The 18732-nt window shown below is 36.0% G+C and overlaps 1 protein-coding gene across 4 annotated transcripts in view; it reads left to right on the top strand.

The window, feature by feature from the left end:
• The window catches only part of Lrriq1 (leucine rich repeats and IQ motif containing 1), a 199146-nt gene that overhangs the window by 66694 nt on the left and 113720 nt on the right, over nt 1-18732 (top strand). For all 4 annotated transcript variants that reach the window (XM_046419370.1, XM_058571322.1, XM_046419372.1 and 1 more), the window contains exon 15: nt 17219-17398. In XM_046419370.1, coding sequence (XP_046275326.1) covers nt 17219-17398 — 180 coding nt within the window. The remainder of the gene's footprint in view (nt 1-17218; nt 17399-18732) is intronic.

Raw genomic sequence — 18732 nt, 5'->3', positions numbered from 1 at the left:
AAAATTATTTTGTTTATATGAAGCATGAAAGTTATTTTATTGCATTAAATATGCTGCTGGTAAAATATGTTGAAATAATTTGTTATATATTCATAAATATAATATTCATATTTTATTGTCTTAAGATGTGCTTTTTGGTTTAAAAGGAAGTATTTAATGAGAAATAATCAATAATGAAAGAAAATTAATTGTTTTTATAGTGTAGATATGTACATTTATTTGACTGTTATAATTCTTATGTTGAAATGAACTTTTCTGAACTAAATGCCACTTATTTTACTTAGATCAGTTAGTCTAACGTACCTTTCATTAATTGAAAGAAGAAATTCATTTATTTAAAGGATTAAAATCTAGAAATCTATAAAACATCGATTTGTGAGTGAAAGGACAAACTCAGACTTTAAGCAGTGTGTTTCAGTGAACTTTATGTAACCCCCTTGGTACCAACAAAGGGATTAGTTATAGATTTTCCCAGTTGGGTTCTTACTTTCATGTCTAGCCAGTGATAACACAGACAAAACTGATGTACTAAAAAATCTCTTTCTAAAGCTTAATCTACAGACTCAGTTTGAAATCTCCTATGGGAATTTGTTTCATTCACTGTTGATTAATAGACCTTCTTAAGTGGCAGAATATTCACTGGGAAGTTTGCACTAAATGAAATATTGATTCTGCCCTTGACTAGGAAAAGCCCAGCTGGAAAAACTAATCTTGAGGTCTCACAGTATTCTTATACTTCATTTCCAACATTAATCAAATTATTACAGCACTTTCTAATATATTCACCATAAATTCCTGAACGTCTGCATTTTGAAATTAAAGCTAATCCATGTACTGCTATCTTATGCAGGCCTGAGGAATGTTTCTTTAAAATAAAATTAAAGAAAAAATATTTAAAATAAAACAGTAATTTCAATCTGGATATTGACTATATAATTCATAAATTTCAAGCTATTGTTACAGTTGTGAAGATCCAAGTAAATTTTTACATTGAAAAATATCTTCAAAACATTATGGCTAAAATAAGGCATTTGGAAACTATTTTATATAAAGGTAATCAATGTAACATCAAAATTTCTGATATAAAAATTCAAGCCCTGTTAACTCATATTCACTAGACTTATTCTCCATAGCTAAAATATCATACTTAATGATAACTATGTCGAAAATAGAGTAAATAGAGTATTTGACGATAAAACCATCAATTTGTCCCTTGCTAATCTGGTGTCAATTCTGTATGAACAACTACCACATAATACCAGTAGGAACAGCTAATTACATACCTAATGTGCCAAATTATCTTTAAACTTATTTTACTTTTCATTATTTTGGCTGCATGGAACATAAAGATTATTTTGTTAAATTAAATATACTTGTAATATATTTGTTTATTAATCTATATTAATTAATCTTAATTTATTAAAATAAATTATTACATTCTTGCCTCTAGAATTTTATTAGATTGGTTTAAAAAGATTTTTAATTTTGTCATAAATTATTTTTGGATAATTTCTGGGAAGGAGGAGAAGATTTTCCTTATCAGATATACATTTTTTCTTTCAAAGACTAGAGAGTGTTATGAATATACCTCCTTCCTTCTGCCAGTCAGGTCCCCAAGGCATCAGACCGAAATTTGCTTGGTACCCCAAAATTAAAAAACACTGGTTATGAGATGGTTATGCTCAAGAATGCTTCCATCAAGTTGTCAAAACTTTATGATTGCTCATCTACAGTTTAAGAAGTAGAACCTAAAGAAACAATACAAAGAATCAGAATATCTGTTTTTAATGTTAAAGGAACATAGACACATTCTCAACTTAATTTCTTTTACTATCTATCTCAAAAGCATCATTATTTCATACCTAATATATTATGATTTTAACTAGATCATTTATTTTGACCTTTCAGTCGTATCTTTAAAAAACTTGGTAGTTTGATGTAAACTTAACAACAACACAATGTAGCCTCATTGCTAATGTAATAAACAAATTTGCAGGGTAGAATAGTGTGGAATATGGATAGTTGATCTCTTCATCTATTTTGATTATTAATAACTTAAATTTCAGATAATGACTTTTGCTTTTTTGATGAGGACCTAATCAAAGATTTTATGTAGCATTTAATATTTCATCTTTTTGGTGATTACCTCTGATTATCTTGTCACCACTGTGATGATTAGCTATTATATTAATATAACATTGGCTTTTGAACCATATCCTTAATTGAATGCAACCAGAAACACAATATATGCCCTTCATTTAACCCCTTATGGTAAATGTGGCAGTTTATGATTTGATAAACATTGGTAACTTCAAGTTTCCTAAATAGGTTCAAAATATATGTATCCAGATATTCTTAATTCTTTCAAAGTTTTATTAGCACAATGACAAAGCTTTTTAGCTATCTAACATTGTAAGGTATATGATAATTCCCTTAAAGAATGAGACCTAAATTGTTTTCCCTCTTTTCTTATTTAAATATCAGTAAGCAAAAAAGATGTTTTTCTGGAAAGGGATAAAGGCAATTTGGGAAGGTAACCATCTCTATCCTTGGTAAATAAAGAAATTTTCTATTCTTTTTGTTGTTGTTGTCATGGAGGAAGATTAATTCATTATTATCTTTAATTCAGTTTCAAGATTACATAAATTGCAATTATATACAGGTATGCTTTATGGCTTTGATTAACCCTATGCATTTTTTCCTTGCAGGTCATATCTTCCATGAGAAGAAACTATTAATGTTTTGTTTTTCAACGTGGTTTATATAAATGAATATGTTAACCAGCCTATACAGTCTACCAGTAGGAATAACTGATACTAGTGTTTTCATTGGAATTTTCCCTCTTAAATCTTAACCATTTTAGTAAATTTACCCTGTCACCCGTCCTCCTGTGTCAAATAATTGTTAGTTTATCTTTTTGATTAATAAAATTTATTTTTGAAGCAGTTATAGATTTACAGAAAAATGAACATAAAGTACAGAGTTCCACATACCCCATAACCACACATGCACCACCTCTCCCATTATTAACATCCTGCCCAAAGTGGTACACTTGTCACAATCAAGGAAATTCATTGACACGGTATTGTTACCCCAAATTCATACTTCACATTGGGGTTTAATCTGCTACTTTATGTTCTGTGACTCTTGACAAATGTTTAGTGGCATTTACCTACTATTGTTGTATCATAGAGAATACTTCCACTGACTGCCCTAAAAATTTGTGTTCTCTCTATCCTTGTCTCCCAATTCCACCCTATGACAACCAGTGATCTTACTGTCTTCATAATTTTACCTTTACCTAAATGTTATATAGTTTAACAGTATATGTAATCTTTTTAGATGAATTTAATTTTCCCTATATCCTAGCTTTATAGTTCACCTTTTATTAACACTTAATAATATCCTTTGGCTATTTATACCACAGATTCTTTTTTTTTTAATTTTTTATTGTTGGCTGTTCAAAACATTACATAATTCTTGATATATCATATTTCACACTTTGATTCAAGTGGGTTATGAGCTCCAATTTTTACCCCATATACAGATTGCAGAATCACATCAGTTACACATCCATTGATTTACATATTGCCATACTAGTGTCTGTTGTGTTCTGCTGCCTTTCCTATCCTCTACTATCCCCCCTCCCCTCCCCTCCCCTCGCCTCTTCTCTCTCTGCCCCCTCTACTGACATTCATTTGTCCCCCTTGTATTATTTTTCCCTTTCCCCTCACTTCCTCTTGTATGTACTTTTGTATAACTCTGAGGGTCTCCTTCCATTTCCATGCAATTTCCCTTCTCTCTCCCTTTCCCTCCCACCTCTCATCCCTGTTTAATGTTAATCTTCTTCTCATGCTCTTCAACCCTATTCTGTTCTTAGTTACTCTCCTTATATCAAAGAAGACATTTGGCATTTGTTTTTTAGGGATTGGCTAGCTTCATTTAGCATAATCTGCTCTAATGCCATCCATTTCCCTGCAAATTCTATGATTTTGTCATTTTTTAATGCAGAGTAATACTCCATTGTGTATAAATGCCACAGTTTTTTATCCATTCATCTATTGAAGGGCATCTAGGTTGGTTCCACAGTCTTGCTATTGTGAATTGTGCTGCTATGAACATCGATGTAGCAGTGTCCCTGTAGCATGCTCTTTTTAGGTCTTTAGGGAATAGACCGAGAAGGGGAATAGCTGGATCAAATGGTGGCTCCATTCCCAGCTTTCCAAGAAATCTCCATACTGCTTTCCAAATTGGCTGCACCAATCTGCAGTCCCACCAGCAATGTACAAGTGCCCTTTTCCCCACATCCTCGCCAGCACTTGTTGTTGTTTGACTTCATAATGGCTGCCAATCTAACTGGAGTGAGATGGTATCTTAGGGTGGTTTTGATTTGCATTTCTCTGACTGCTAGAGATGGTGAGCATTTTTTCATGTACTTGTTGATTGATTGTATGTCCACCTCTGAGAAGTGTCTGTTCAGGTCCTTGGCCCATTTGTTGATTGGGTTGTTTGTTCTCTTATTGTCTAATTTTTGGAGTTCTTTGTATACTCTGGATATTAGGGCTCTATCTGAAGTGTGAGGAGTAAAGATTTGTTCCCAGGATGTAGGCTCTCTATTTACCTCTCTTATTGTTTCTTTTGCTGAGAAAAAACTTTTTAGTTTGAGTAAGTCCCATTTGTTGATTCTAGTTATTAACTTTTGTGCTATGGGTGTCCTATTGAGGAATTTGGAGCCCGACCCCACAGTATGTAGATCGTAGCCAACTTTTTCTTCTATCAGACGGCGTGTCTCTGATTTGATATCAAGCTCCTTGATCCATTTTGAATTAACTTTTGTGCATGGCGAGAGAAAGGGATTCAGTTTCATTTTGTTGCATATGGATTTCCAGTTTCTGCCGCAGTCTGGCTGGGCACAATCAGGAGCCACTTGTCAAAAGAAACTAACTTTATTTTTAGAACCACACACGACAAACAAAATAGTCTCTCAGGAAAAACCCTCAGAGCCTCAACTGCCACTACCGGCTTTCCACAAGCCTCTCTCTCCCCCACCAGCTTCTCTCCACCTCCCACAATCCTCCTGCTCTTGAGGCCGGTTGGCTGGGTCACGTGGGCGGAGCCAAAAAAGTCCCCCAATGAGCAGCTCCGTGGTCTGAAAGGGCAGGGAAACAGCCCAATGAGCATCACCGCAGAGGAGCCAATCAGCTAGATGTTGCTGGGGCCGAGGAGCCAATCAGCTAGATGTTGCTGGGGCCGCTGTGAGCCAATCATCAGCCAGCAGCTGGAAGTTTGCTGGCAGCTGGAAGTTTGCTGGGGCCCCTTTGGCTGTGGCTCTCAACATCTCCCCCTCTCTGTTTAAACAACAAGCATGTGGCTTAGGGACCGTGCCTGTTAGGCAGTCCAATTCAACATATGGTCCTTACCCGTCATCGGATGAACTGACCTCTAGGCGTCAGCCTCCTGTCTTAGGTTGGTACCACTGCAATTGGATCATACCCGTCACTGACTACCGGTCCAGCATACAGCCATACTTGTGGATAGGCCTTTGCACCTGTGGGGGGGTGAGGTTCTTTGCCTCACCTCTGTTGGCCCCCAAATTTTAGACCATCACTAGTAGAGGAGGATGCAAAATGCCATGACATTAAGCCAATTGAGGGCTCCTTTGAAAAATTGTACCACCGGTGACATCATCAGCAAAAATACCCCAACACTACCATAAGTCGCTGCACCAACAGATAGTTCAGAATGCATACAGGTGAGCTCACAATGTGTCCAGGCAAGTTCTGCAAGCAGTTCAGTGATGGCTATTGTAGAAGCTGTAGATTGGTTTTATCTTTGACTTCACCGGCACTGGGATGAAGATAGGAATTCTGGCAATAATGGCTAAAGAAAAAATTATGTAACACTACAGAAGGCACTAAAAGAAAACAATTTTCTTAACAATTTACATTATCTTTAAGAGAATTATTAAATATAATGAAAAGGAAAGGTAAAAGTAAACAAACAGATCTGTTAACCTTCTTTTTTGTTTACATATTAAAACAATCCTCAACAGTTGTTTACCCAATTTAAATTAAACCATATAAATCACATGAAAAAAAAATATTTGGATCCATTTTATCATGAGCGCTCATCATATATGATATATGGACATACGTACATTCAAACATATAACACAAAACACAAGTGTGCACACATAATATAATACATACAACACATAACATTATAGTAAAGGCCTTATAACTTTTTACAGGTGAAATCTCCATTGCAATGTTTAAAAACTCTATAGTCAAAAAATAGAACTGATCAGCAAAACATTAACCTAGGTCTGTATGAGCTCAAAAAACAAAATAGAACTTCATGATATGGCAAAGGGCAATAATAAAATAGATATTGAAAAAAGCATCCTGGTTCTGTTGCAGATGTAAGAATAGCCAAACTGGAGTTTTGGATATCAGTTGTTATGGATTTGAGCCAAATCATCTTCTTTTTGGTCTGTAGAAATCGCTTTAGTTAATCTTTCTGGAATCCAAATCGGCTGCTGTTCTCCCTGTGGAAACACATAAACAGACCCCCGACTCCAGACAATCACTGGGTCAGGACCTTGGTTAATCTCTCTGGAATCCAAATCGGCTGCTGTTCTCCCTGTGGAAACACACAAACAGACCCTCGACTCCAGACAATTACTGGGTCAGGACCTTTCCATTGTCCTGTTAGAATATCCTTCCAAAGTACCTTGGGCTTATGTACATTTTTTGGACACATATGCCTTTCCGCAGCACTAAGTCCTGATGAATCCAAATTTAAAAAGTTTAGATTAAAAAGGGTTATTTTAAGTTTATCTTTGGGGAATATATACCCCTTCCCAATTCCTTCTTTTTGCTTTAATAAGTACATTTTAATAGTTTGATGAGCTCTTTCAACTATGCCTTGTCCCTGTGGATTGTATGGGATTCCTGTTATATGAGTAATGCCAAATGTTGAGCAAAATTGTTTAAAAGAGGTAGAAGTATAACCAGGGGCATTATCTGTTTTTAACTGTTTTGGAACACCCACAGTGGCAAAATTTTGTAAGCAATGAGCTATAACATCTTTAGTTTTTTCTCCGGCATGAAGGGAGCCCATCAAAAATCCAGAAGAAGTATCAACTGTAACATGCAAATATTTTAATTTTCCAAATTCTGGCAAGTGTGTGACGTCCATCTGCCAAATATGGTTAGGTATCAATCCTCTAGGATTGACTCCAAGATTAACTTGTGGTAAAAAGGTCACACAATTTTGACATTGTTTTATTATTTGTCTAGCTTGTTCCTTAGTTATTTTTAAACGCTTTTGTAAAGTATTAGCATTGACATGGAACTTTTTATGAAAATTTATAGCTTCTTCTAGTGTAGAGAAAATATGTATGTCATGTGTAGTTTTATCTGCTAAATCATTGCCCAAACTAAGGGCTCCAGGCAATCCTGTATGTGCCCTGATATGTCCTATAAAGAATGGATCTTTTCTGTCCCAGATTAGACTTTGTATAGTGGAAAGCAAAGAGAAAACAGTAGAAGAAGGGGAAATCCTACCAGCATCTTCAAGAGATACTATAGCATTAACTACATACTGACTATCAGAAAATAAATTAAATACAGAATCTTTAAACATCACAAAAGCTTGTAAAACTGCATTAAGCTCTACCTTTTGAGCTGATTGTTTGGGTACTAAAAATGTAAAAGTTTGATCAGGGGTAACTACTGCTGCTGTACCATTATTTGACCCATCAGTGAATATATTTGGAGCATTCATGATAGGTGTTTTTCTTGTCATTTTTGGAAAAATTACAGGATGCAATGACCAAAAAGACAATAAAGGATTAGATGGTAAGTGGTTATCAAATGAAACATTAGATTTGCACATGATTATTGCCCAAGTATTTAACTCATTAGCTAACTCATCAATTTGATTCATAGTATATGGAGTAATAATTTTATTGGGAGAAATTCCAAACACTCCCTTTGCTGCTTTTATTCCTTTGAGTATTAATTGTCCTACAGCCTCAGGATACCTAGTAAGAATAGTGTTAGGAGAATAAGATAAATGTATCCATAATAATGGACCTTCTTGCCAAAATACTCCTGTAGGAATATTTTTTGTTGGTAGTACAATAAATAATAAAGGCAAACTTATATCAATTCTATCCAAATGCATATTTTCCATATATGTTTCAATGATTTTTAACGCCTTTCTTGCTTCAGGCGTTAACATTCGGGGTGAATTTGGATCTGATGGACCTTTTAGGATATCAAATAAAGGTCCCAACTCTCCTGTTGGTATACCTAAATAAGGCCTTATCCAATTTATGTCTTCTAATAACTTTTGAAAGTCATTAAGTGATTTGAGTTGATCTACTCGTATTTGAATTTTTGGTGGACGGACCATGGTTGAGGATAATAGAACTCCTAAATAATTAATTGGAAAATTTAATTGTACTTTATCTATTGCTATCTCTAGATTATAATTTTTTAATAAGTTTGTAAGTGTGGCATAACATTCTAGCAATGTGTTTTTATCTTTGTGTGCTAATAATACATCATCCATATAGTGAAATATTTGTAGTTCAGGATTTTGATTTCTAAGTGGCTGGATTACTTTGTTAACATAAATTTGACACATAGTTGGGCTGTTAGCCATCCCTTGAGGGAGTACTTTCCATTCATATCTCTGATCAGGACCTTCATGATTCAGTGCAGGGATAGTAAATGCAAAACGTGGACTATCCTCAGGATGAATTGGAATTGAAAAAAAACAATCTTTAATATCTATAACTAAAACATACCAGGTTTTTGGCAAAGCAGACAACTGAGGAATCCCTGATTGAGCAGGTCCCATAATAACCATCTCATTATTAATGGCTCTTAAATCTTGCAATAATCTCCATTTACCAGATTTCTTTTTGATGACAAAAATGGGAGTATTATGGGGAGATACAGAAGGTTGTATATGTCCTTCTGCTAATTGTTGTTTGACCAGGTCATGGGCTGCTTGTATCTTTTCTTTAGTCAGGGGCCACTGAGGAACCCATACTGGTCTTTCTGATTTCCAAGTAATTTTTATTGTCTCAGTGGCCCTTTCTGAAAATCCAACCCATGTCTGTCTGTTCCTTGATCTATTTGTATTGGTGCTGCTATACCTTGTTCTTGTTTTTCTAATCTTTTTCCTTTCCTAAAACCTTGTCTAGTCATAATAGTGGGTGCATTTTGGTTGATGTTATTTGTTAATGTCAAACCTAATTGATCTAGGACATCTCGTCCCCATAAATTTACGGGAAGATGATCCAATACATATGGCTGTATAGTTCCTTCACATCCTTCAGGATCCTTCCAATCTAATACCATTGCACTTCTATGGGGATTAGTCGCCACTCCTAGGCCTCGAAGCGTTTGAGTGGCTTGTTGTAATGGCCAATGTTTTGGCCATTCTTGACGAGAGATGATGCTAAGGTCTGCACCTGTATCCAGTAGCCCATTAAATTCATGTCCTTGAATATTTAGTTTTAGCATGGGGCGAGAATCTAAATTTAAAGAAAGCATAGCCCAATCTACACCTGTGGAGCCTAATCCCTTGGAACCTCTTTCTACAGTACGACTGGAAAATTTATCATGTAGGCTGGGTATTATTAGTAACTGTGCTATTCTATCTCCTGGTGAAATTACTGATATACCCTTTGGAGAACTGGCTATAATTTTTATTTCACCTTCATAATCGGGATCAATTACCCCAGGACTTATCATAAGTCCTTTTAGAGTAGAAGAGCTGCGTCCCAATAATAAGCCTACTGTTCCTTTGGGAAGAGGTCCTTTCACCCCTGTGGGAATGATTTGAACTCCCATCTCTGGAGTTAGTACTGCTCTGGCGGAGGCGCAGATGTCCAACCCTGCGCTCCCTCTGGTTTGTCTGATGAGGGATCTGATGGACAATGTGTCCTGGGCACTACCCTGATGGGGTTGCTGGGTTCCTCCAGTGCTCCGTATATTTGTGGTTTTGGGCCCCGGAGCATTGGGCCCCCCTGTCCGTTTTTTGGCAATGGAGCCCGATGCCTTTCTCCACGATATCGTGGATAAACACCTGGTCCTTGTTCGTTTTTTGATAATGGAGTACCCTCTATGGTGGTTTGAGAACGGCATTCATTAGCCCAATGTCTCCCTCTACGGCACCGTGGGCAAATACCTGGTATTCTACTCCTTTGATACCTAGTTTTGTTAAACCCTCCTCCAATGGGGCAATTCCTTTTAAAATGTCCTGTTTGTTCACAATTGTAGCATGTTCTTGGCCTGGCATCTAAAGCCTGTTTTACTGCAGCTGCCACAATTTGCCCTTGTTCATTAATGTCTCTGGCATCTAAAGCCTGTTTTACTGCAGCTGCCACGACTTGCTCTTGTTCATTAATGTCTCTACATAATTTAATATATGTGTTTAAATCTTCATGTTTCCATGGTCTAATGATATCTCTGCACCAACGATTCGCTTGCTCATAAGCCAGGTGTTTTAGTAATGGCATTGCTTGTTCTGTATTCCCAAAAACTCTGGTAGCTGTTTGAATAAGCCTATCTACAAATTCAGCATAAGGTTCATTAGCTCCTTGTATTACCTTAGATAATTGACCTTGTAAACCTCCATGTCCTTGTAAAGTCTTCCATGCCTTAATTGCATCTGCAGCAATTTGTGCGTATACGCCAGGATCATATGCAATTTGTTGCTGCTGATCCTCATAAGGTCCCTTTCCTAACAACATATCTAGATTTCTCTGAGGATAACCAGCTGCTGCATTTCGCCTAGCCGTCTCCTTGCAAAATTCCTCATTGGCAACCTTCCATAACAGGTATTGTCCTCCATTTAGCACAGCTTTACACATATTAGCCCAATCTGCTGGCGTCATGTTCAAGTTGTTAATGGATTCGACCAAGCTTACAGTGAAGGGTGCTTGAGGACCATAGGTTGTTACAGCCTCTTTTAGCTGCTTCACTGTTTTGAAATTTAAAACTTGGTAAAATCGCTGCCCTCCTGCCTCAAATACAGGGCATGTTAATATTTGAGACCTTGTCTCAGGATCCCAACTATCAACTGCGGGGGTTGGGGGCCTCCCAGCATATGGAGGTGGCGCTGTTGGTTGGACACTTACGCCCTCTGGTGATAGAAAGGTGTTAGTAGCAGTCTCCTGTAGAGGTGGTGCTGTTGGTTGGACACTTACACCCTCTGGTGATAGAAAGGTGTTAGTAGCAGTCTCCTGTTGTAACTTTCCCCCTGATGGCTTTTTCTGTTTTACACTTTCTTTCTCTGTCTGACTAGCTTGAGAGGCCTTCTCTTTTACTTGACTCTTTTCCTCTGTCTGACTAACTTGAGAGACCTTCTCTTTTACTTGAATCATTATGTCTTCTTCTTCCTCTACCATTGTCTGAACTGAAGGCTTTGGACTAAGCAAACAAGATATGAACGTCCACAATGGCAATGTGCCAACTGGCAGAGTCCCTGGGCTTTTCTTTTCTATTCTTTTTAAATCTTCACCATGATGGTTCCATTGTGATATATTTAACAACTCCTCCTTAAAAAGCCATGGGCTACATTTTTGTATTGTATCAACGTATGCCCTGATTGTTCTTGATTTTACTGAGATGCCTCCTTCCTCTAACAATTTACTTAACACTCTTTCAGTTTGTTTTTTACTAATTTCTGATCCCATATTTCTACTATAATACAACCCAACAAGATGACGCCAAACAAAACCGAGACAGAATGAAATAAAAAGGGAACAACAAAAAGTCATTATAGCCTTTCTATCCTCCTGACATGGGCATCCGTCCTTTCTCCCTATCTGTTCCTCAGATGTAAATAGTTTTTCCTCAGATGTGAGCGGTTTTTCTTCCGTCTCACTCATCTCCAGGGACAGGCAACTTAAAACAAAAGTGAAACAAAATAACAAAAGAAGAATCTTAAAATGGCTACCCATCCTCTCGCCCTGCCCTCAGGGGCGAGCAGTTCACTTACCCTCAGTAGCTCCCCGTACGGGCCACCAAATGCCGCAGTCTGGCTGGGCACAATCAGGAGCCACTTGTCAAAAGAAACTAACTTTATTTTTAGAACCACACACGACAAACAAAATAGTCTCTCAGGAAAAACCCTCAGAGCCTCAACTGCCACTACCGGCTTTCCACAAGCCTCTCTCTCCCCCACCAGCTTCTCTCCACCTCCCACAATCCTCCTGCTCTTGAGGCCGGTTGGCTGGGTCACGTGGGCGGAGCCAAAAAAGTCCCCCAATGAGCAGCTCCGTGGTCTGAAAGGGCAGGGAAACAGCCCAATGAGCATCACCGCAGAGGAGCCAATCAGCTAGATGTTGCTGGGGCCGAGGAGCCAATCAGCTAGATGTTGCTGGGGCCGCTGTGAGCCAATCATCAGCCAGCAGCTGGAAGTTTGCTGGCAGCTGGAAGTTTGCTGGGGCCCCTTTGGCTGTGGCTCTCAACAAGTTTCTTTATCCACACATCTCCTGAAGGACATTTTGATTGCTTTCATGTTTTGGTAACTATAAATAAAGCCAGTATAAAGATCTCTGCAGGTTTGGATGTGGACATAATTTTTTAATTTGTTCTAATTAGTAATACATGACAGTAGAATGCATTTTGACACATTGTACACTGATAGAGCACAATTTATCCTTCCTCTGGCTGAACATGGTGCAGAGTCATCACTAGTGTAATCATACATGTATATATGTCTCATTCCACTATCTTTCCCATCCTAACACCCACTCCCCTCTTCTTACTCTCCTCTGCACAATTCAAAGTCCCTTCATTTTTCCCTACCTCCTACCCCCATTATGGATTAGCAGCCGCTTATCAGAAAAAACATTTGGTCATTGCTTTTTTTCAGTTTGGCTTATTTCACTTAACATGAAATACTACAGCTCCATCTATTTACCGTCAAATGCTATAATTTCATTCTTCTTTATGGCATAATTTCATATTATGTGTAATATTCAATTGTGTATATGTACCACATTTTCTTTATTCATTTATCTGTTAAATCGCGTAGTATGCTGGTTTAAAGTCCTTTGGGTATAGACGAGGAGTGGGGTAGCTGGGTTAAATGGTGGTTCCATTACAAGATTCCTGAGGAAACTCTATACTGCTTTTCAGAGTGGCTGTACCAATTTGCAGTCCCACCAGCAATGTATGAGTGTATCTTTTTTCCCACATCCTCACCAACACTTATTATTGCTTGTATTCTTGATAATTACCATTCTGACTAGAGTGAGATGAAATCTTAAGGTTTGATTTGCATTTCTCTAATTGCTAGAGATGATAAACAGTTTTTCATATGTTTGTTGACTAATTGTATTTCTTCTTCTGTGAAGTTTCTGTTCAGTTCCTTAGTCCATATGTTGATTGAGTTGTTTGTTTTTTTTTTTTTTTTTGGTGTTGTTTTTTTTAGTTCTTAATATATCCTGGAGATTAATGCTGTATCTGAGGTGCATGTGGTAAAGATTTTATCCCAAGATTTTTGGTTGAAAAAAAGCTTTTTAGTTTGAATCCATCCCATTTATTTTTTTTTAATTTTTTATTGTTGGTTGTTCAAAACATTACATAGTTCTTGATATATCATATTTCGCCCTTTGATTCAAGTGGGTTATGAGCTCCCATTTTTACCCCATATACAGATTGCAGAATCACATCAGTTACCCATCCATTGATTTACATATTGCCATACTAGTGTCTGTTGTGTTCTGCTGCCTTTCCTATCCTCTACTATCCCCCCTCCCCTCCCCTCCCCTCTTCTCTCTCTGCCCCCTCTACTGACATTCATTTGTCCCCCTTGTATTATTTTTCCCTTTCCCCTCACTTCCTCTTGTATGTACTTTTGTATAACCCTGAGGGTCTCCTTCCATTTCCATGCAATTTCCCTTCTCTCTCCCTTTCCCTCCCACCTCTCATCCCTGTTTAATGTTAATCTTCTTCTCATGCTCTTCAACCCTACTCTGTTCTTAGTTACTCTCCTTATATCAAAGAAGACATTTGGCATTTGTTTTTTAGGGATTGGCTAGCTTCATTTAGCATAATCTGCTCTAATGCCATCCATTTCCCTGCAAATTCTATGATTTTGTCATTTTTTAATGCAGAGTAATACTCCATTGTGTATAAATGCCACATTTTTTTTTTATCCATTCGTCTGTTGAAGGGCATCTAGGTTGGTTCCACAGTCTTGCTATTGTGAATTGTGCTGCTATGAACATCGATGTAGCAGTGTCCCTGTAGCATGCTCTTTTTAGGTCTTTAGGGAATAGACCGAGAAGGGGAATAGCTGGGTCAAATGGTGGCTCCATTCCCAGCTTTCCAAGAAATCTCCATACTGCTTTCCAAATTGGCTGCACCAATTTGCAGTCCCACCAGCAATGTACAAGTGTACCCTTTTCCCCACATCCTCGCCAGCACTTGTTGTTGTTTGACTTCATAATGGCTGCCAATCTAACTGGAGTGAGATGGTATCTTAGGGTGGTTTTGATTTGCATTTCTCTGACTGCTAGAGATGGTGAGCATTTTTTCATGTACTTGTTGATTGATTGTATGTCCTCCTCTGAGAAGTGTCTGTTCAGGTCCTTGGCCCATTTGTTGATTGGGTTGTTTGTTCTCTTATTGTCTAATTTTTTGAGTTCTTTGTATACTCTGGATATTAGGGCTCTATCTGAAGTGTGAGGAGTAAAGATTTGTTCCCAGGATGTAGGCTCTCTATTTACCAACGGCATTTCTTGTAGAAATAGAGAAAGCAATCATGAAATTCATATGGAAAAATTAAAGACCCAGAATAGCAAAAACAATGCTAAGTAGGAAGTGTGAATCAGGTGGTATAGCGATACCAGACTTCAAACTATACTACAGAGCAATAGTAACAAAAACAGCAGGGTACTGGTACCAAAACAGGTGGGTGGACCAATGGTACAGAATAGAGGACACAGAAACCAATCCACAAAACTACAACTATCTTATATTTGATAAAGGGGTTAAAAGCATGCAATGGAGGAAGGATAGCATCTTCAACAAATGGTGCTGGGAAAACTGGAAATCCATATGCAACAAAATGAATCCATCCCATTTATTGATTCTTGATTTTACTTCTTGCACTTTAGAAGTCACAAATTTTTAATTCATTTCAGTAAATACTAGTAAGTACTATTGCTGAATCATATGGTAAGGATGTAAGTATTTTATAAGAAATGTTTAAATTGTCTTCCACAGTGACTACGTAATTTTGCATTCCCACCAGCAAGGGAGATTTTCTTTGCTTTACATGTTTACTTTCATTTGTTATTATCAGTGTTTCAAAATTTGGTCTTTCTAAAACGTATATTAGTATATTATGGTTATTTTAATTTGCACTTCAAAATTAGTATGATGTATATATTTTCCTACTTTTTTAAAACCATCTCTATGCTTTCTTTAATGAGTATATCTGGTCAGTCTCTTGCCCATTTTTTAATTAATCTGTGCATTTTCTTATTGTTGACTTTTCATTGTTCTTTGTATATACTGAATAACAGTCTTTTATCAACCCTATATTTTTCAAGTATCTTCTCCTACTCTGTAGCTTGTTCTCCCACTTTCTTGACATAGTCTTTTGATAGAGTAGAAGTCTTTAATAACATGTTTATCTTATTGATTTTTTTCATTAATCAAATGTTTGATGTTTGATCTAAAAAGTCATCCCATATCCAAGGTTATCTAGGTTTTTCTGCTATGTTATCTTATAGGAATTTTATACTTTCACATTTTATGTTTAGTTCTATTATCAATTTTGAGTTAATGTTTGGTGAAGAATTTAAGGTCTGTCTAGATTCATGTTTTTTAAGTGTGGGTGTCCAACTAGTCTAGAACCATTTGTTAAAAATACAATCTTTGCTTCATTGTACTGCCTTTTCTCTTTTGTCAAAGATCAGATCATTCTATTTCTCTATTTTCTGGCCTATACATTCTATTCTGTTGCTATATTTGTCTCATTTTTTACCTATTACCTTACTATCTTGGTTATTGTAATTGTCCAATTCAGTCTTGGAGTTGGACAGTGTCAGTCCCTTAACTTTTTCTTCTTTAATATTGTGTTAGCTATTCTAATTTTTTGCATCTATACATAAACTTTAGAATAGATTTATTAATGTATACAAAAAAACTTGCTGGGATTTGATTTTGGATTAAGTTGAATCCTTAGATCAATAGAGGAAGAACTGACATCTTGTCAATACTAAGTTTTCTTACCTGTGAATATGGGTTATCTCTCTCCTTTTATGTATTTTTCTTTGAAATCTTTCATCAGGGTTTTGTAGATTTCCTCAAAGGACCAATTAATTCTTAAAATTGGAGTCTTGTTCATTGAGTCCACTTGTCCCTAGTGACCATTAACATCATTGTGTAAAGATTACTACACTATTTTGTGTAAGATTTGGGCAATTATTTCTTAAAGACTAGGATTAATGGAAAACTCTTGCTTTCTGACTTTTTTTAAATTGTTACCTACTTTCTTAATATTTTATTTTTTAGTTATAGTTGGACACAAGACCTTTATTTCACTTGTTCATTTTTTTAATGTGGTGCTGAGGATCGAACCCAGGGTCTAACATGTGCCAGGCAAGCGCTCTACTGCTGAGCCACAACTCCCACCCTTGTTACAGACTTTTGATCACATTTTGATAATTGTTATAATTATAATCCTTATCAAGATTTGGGGAAAATGTAATTTTAGGTGTTCCAGATCATGAAAGTTATCTCCTAACTCTTTTGTATTAGCCCTTTTGTCACTACATTTTACTAAGACAATGAAAATTCATCTCTATTTCTGAAGAAAATGGTAACTTTCAGCAGTATTATTTTAATTATCTGCTAAGTAAGAGTTTATCTCATATTATCATTCTTTTCATAATGCAGCCTTTTATACTTCCAATTCCAGCATAAGTTTCTACTTTTGATTTTCCTATGTGCATTTTGAAGAAAATGATAAAATGCACATCAGGAGCTCTAAAACTTACTTTGTGCATGTCAGGATACTGTAAATTTTAAACAAACTGTACATTTTTCTCTGCAAAATCAACTGCATTTTCTGAGAAATACATTGTGTGCTTATTTATGTCTTAGACATATGGTAATTTTTAAGTATGTACTCTTCATATCAAGATTAACATTTTGTTTTCTATTTCTAATAGGCATTCTCTACTTGAAGTGTTACCTTCTCTAAAAATCCTTAATGGTGATAAGGTAAACTCTCATTCAGAAATCCACACTCAAGAACACTCTCATCTAGAATCAAGACGTTTGCTTGCATTTTGTCAGTCCCAAATTCGGGAATTTAACTTACTAAATGAAAAGTATATCAATGGAAATAGGTAAGATTCTTATCTCCTCCTGGTAGTATTTAAAATAAAGTAAAATATACACATAATTTTTAAATATGCTGATTGTCACAATCATGCTGTTTTTGCTTTAAGTCAGTGTGTTTCAGGGGATATTCTACCTTTAGAAAAACTTCTAGACATCATGGTTTTATTCTTAGAAATACATCAATATATATTTTGAGTGTAATTTGATATATTTCAATGCTAAAATATTAGATAAAACAGATAGAAACTTGAAAAAAGTTTTAAGACACTGCAAACATTCATTCTATTAGTTATCAATAATCAGTTGTAAATTTATTTAACAATTATTATGGGCAAGACTATCCTCAAAGAATTCACAGATTAACATAAAAGAAAATTAGGTAAATAAAATGTTACAATTGAGTAAAACAAGTTTTGTAACATAATATATATTAAATTTTAAGGTACATATAATAAATATATGTGTATATTAAGGTATTACAGGACCAAATTTTAAGATACATGTACTAAATATATGTATATATTAAGGTATTACAGCACCACACTGGAAAAATGCAGTCAACTCTTACATGTATTCAGAGCACAGAAGCTGAATCGTAATCAGATACTGAAGAAAGAGAACTTTCTTTTCCCCACCCCACCTTGAATCCTGGTGGAATTACAATGAATGAATTATAAGCTGGGTGTAGTAGTGTACACCTATACAGCTCAGGAGACTGCTTGAAGCAAGAGTATTGCAAGTTCAAGCCAGCCTTGACAACTTAGTGGGACCCTAAGCAACTGGAGAGACCCTGTCTCTAAAATTAAAAATACAAAAAAGGGACGGGGATGTGGCTTAGTGGTTGAGTATCCCTGGGTTCAATCCATGGTAATAAATAAATAAATAAATAGAATTATAATTGATCTTTTTAAAACTGGATTTTAAAATTTGCATTTCTTCATAAAATACAAATAAGCTACAAGAAATGTTTTCACATTTTTTCACTTATGATGAGTCTCCCTTATAACAGGAAAAATAATATGTCCTGTATCAGTGAATTCAGCACCTTACCATAAACATTTGATATCACTGTGTACCTTTTCTGAATTTTTAGTAAATAAAATGAGTAAAATACAAAATATGAAAAATATATTGAGGGAATCTTTGCTAATGCCTAGTAATTAACTTTACGAACACAGAAACTATCTAATTATATTTACATTGTTAGGATATAATTATAGCTTCCATTTTGTTTGTTGTGATGAAATATTTTTATGTAGTGCATTATTTCAGAAGAAAAATAAACAAACTTGTGACTATATATTAAATATATCCATAAAATATATGTTTGAAATAAGTA

This window comes from Marmota monax, unplaced genomic scaffold (assembly GCF_021218885.2).
Source record: "Marmota monax isolate L192 unplaced genomic scaffold, Marmota_monax_Labrador192_F-V1.1 WCK01_AAM20220418_F8-fsc00036, whole genome shotgun sequence".
NCBI classification, from domain to species: domain Eukaryota; kingdom Metazoa; phylum Chordata; class Mammalia; order Rodentia; family Sciuridae; genus Marmota; species Marmota monax.
Note: the sequence above shows the minus strand (reverse complement) of the source record. Positions and strands in the feature narration are given on the sequence as shown.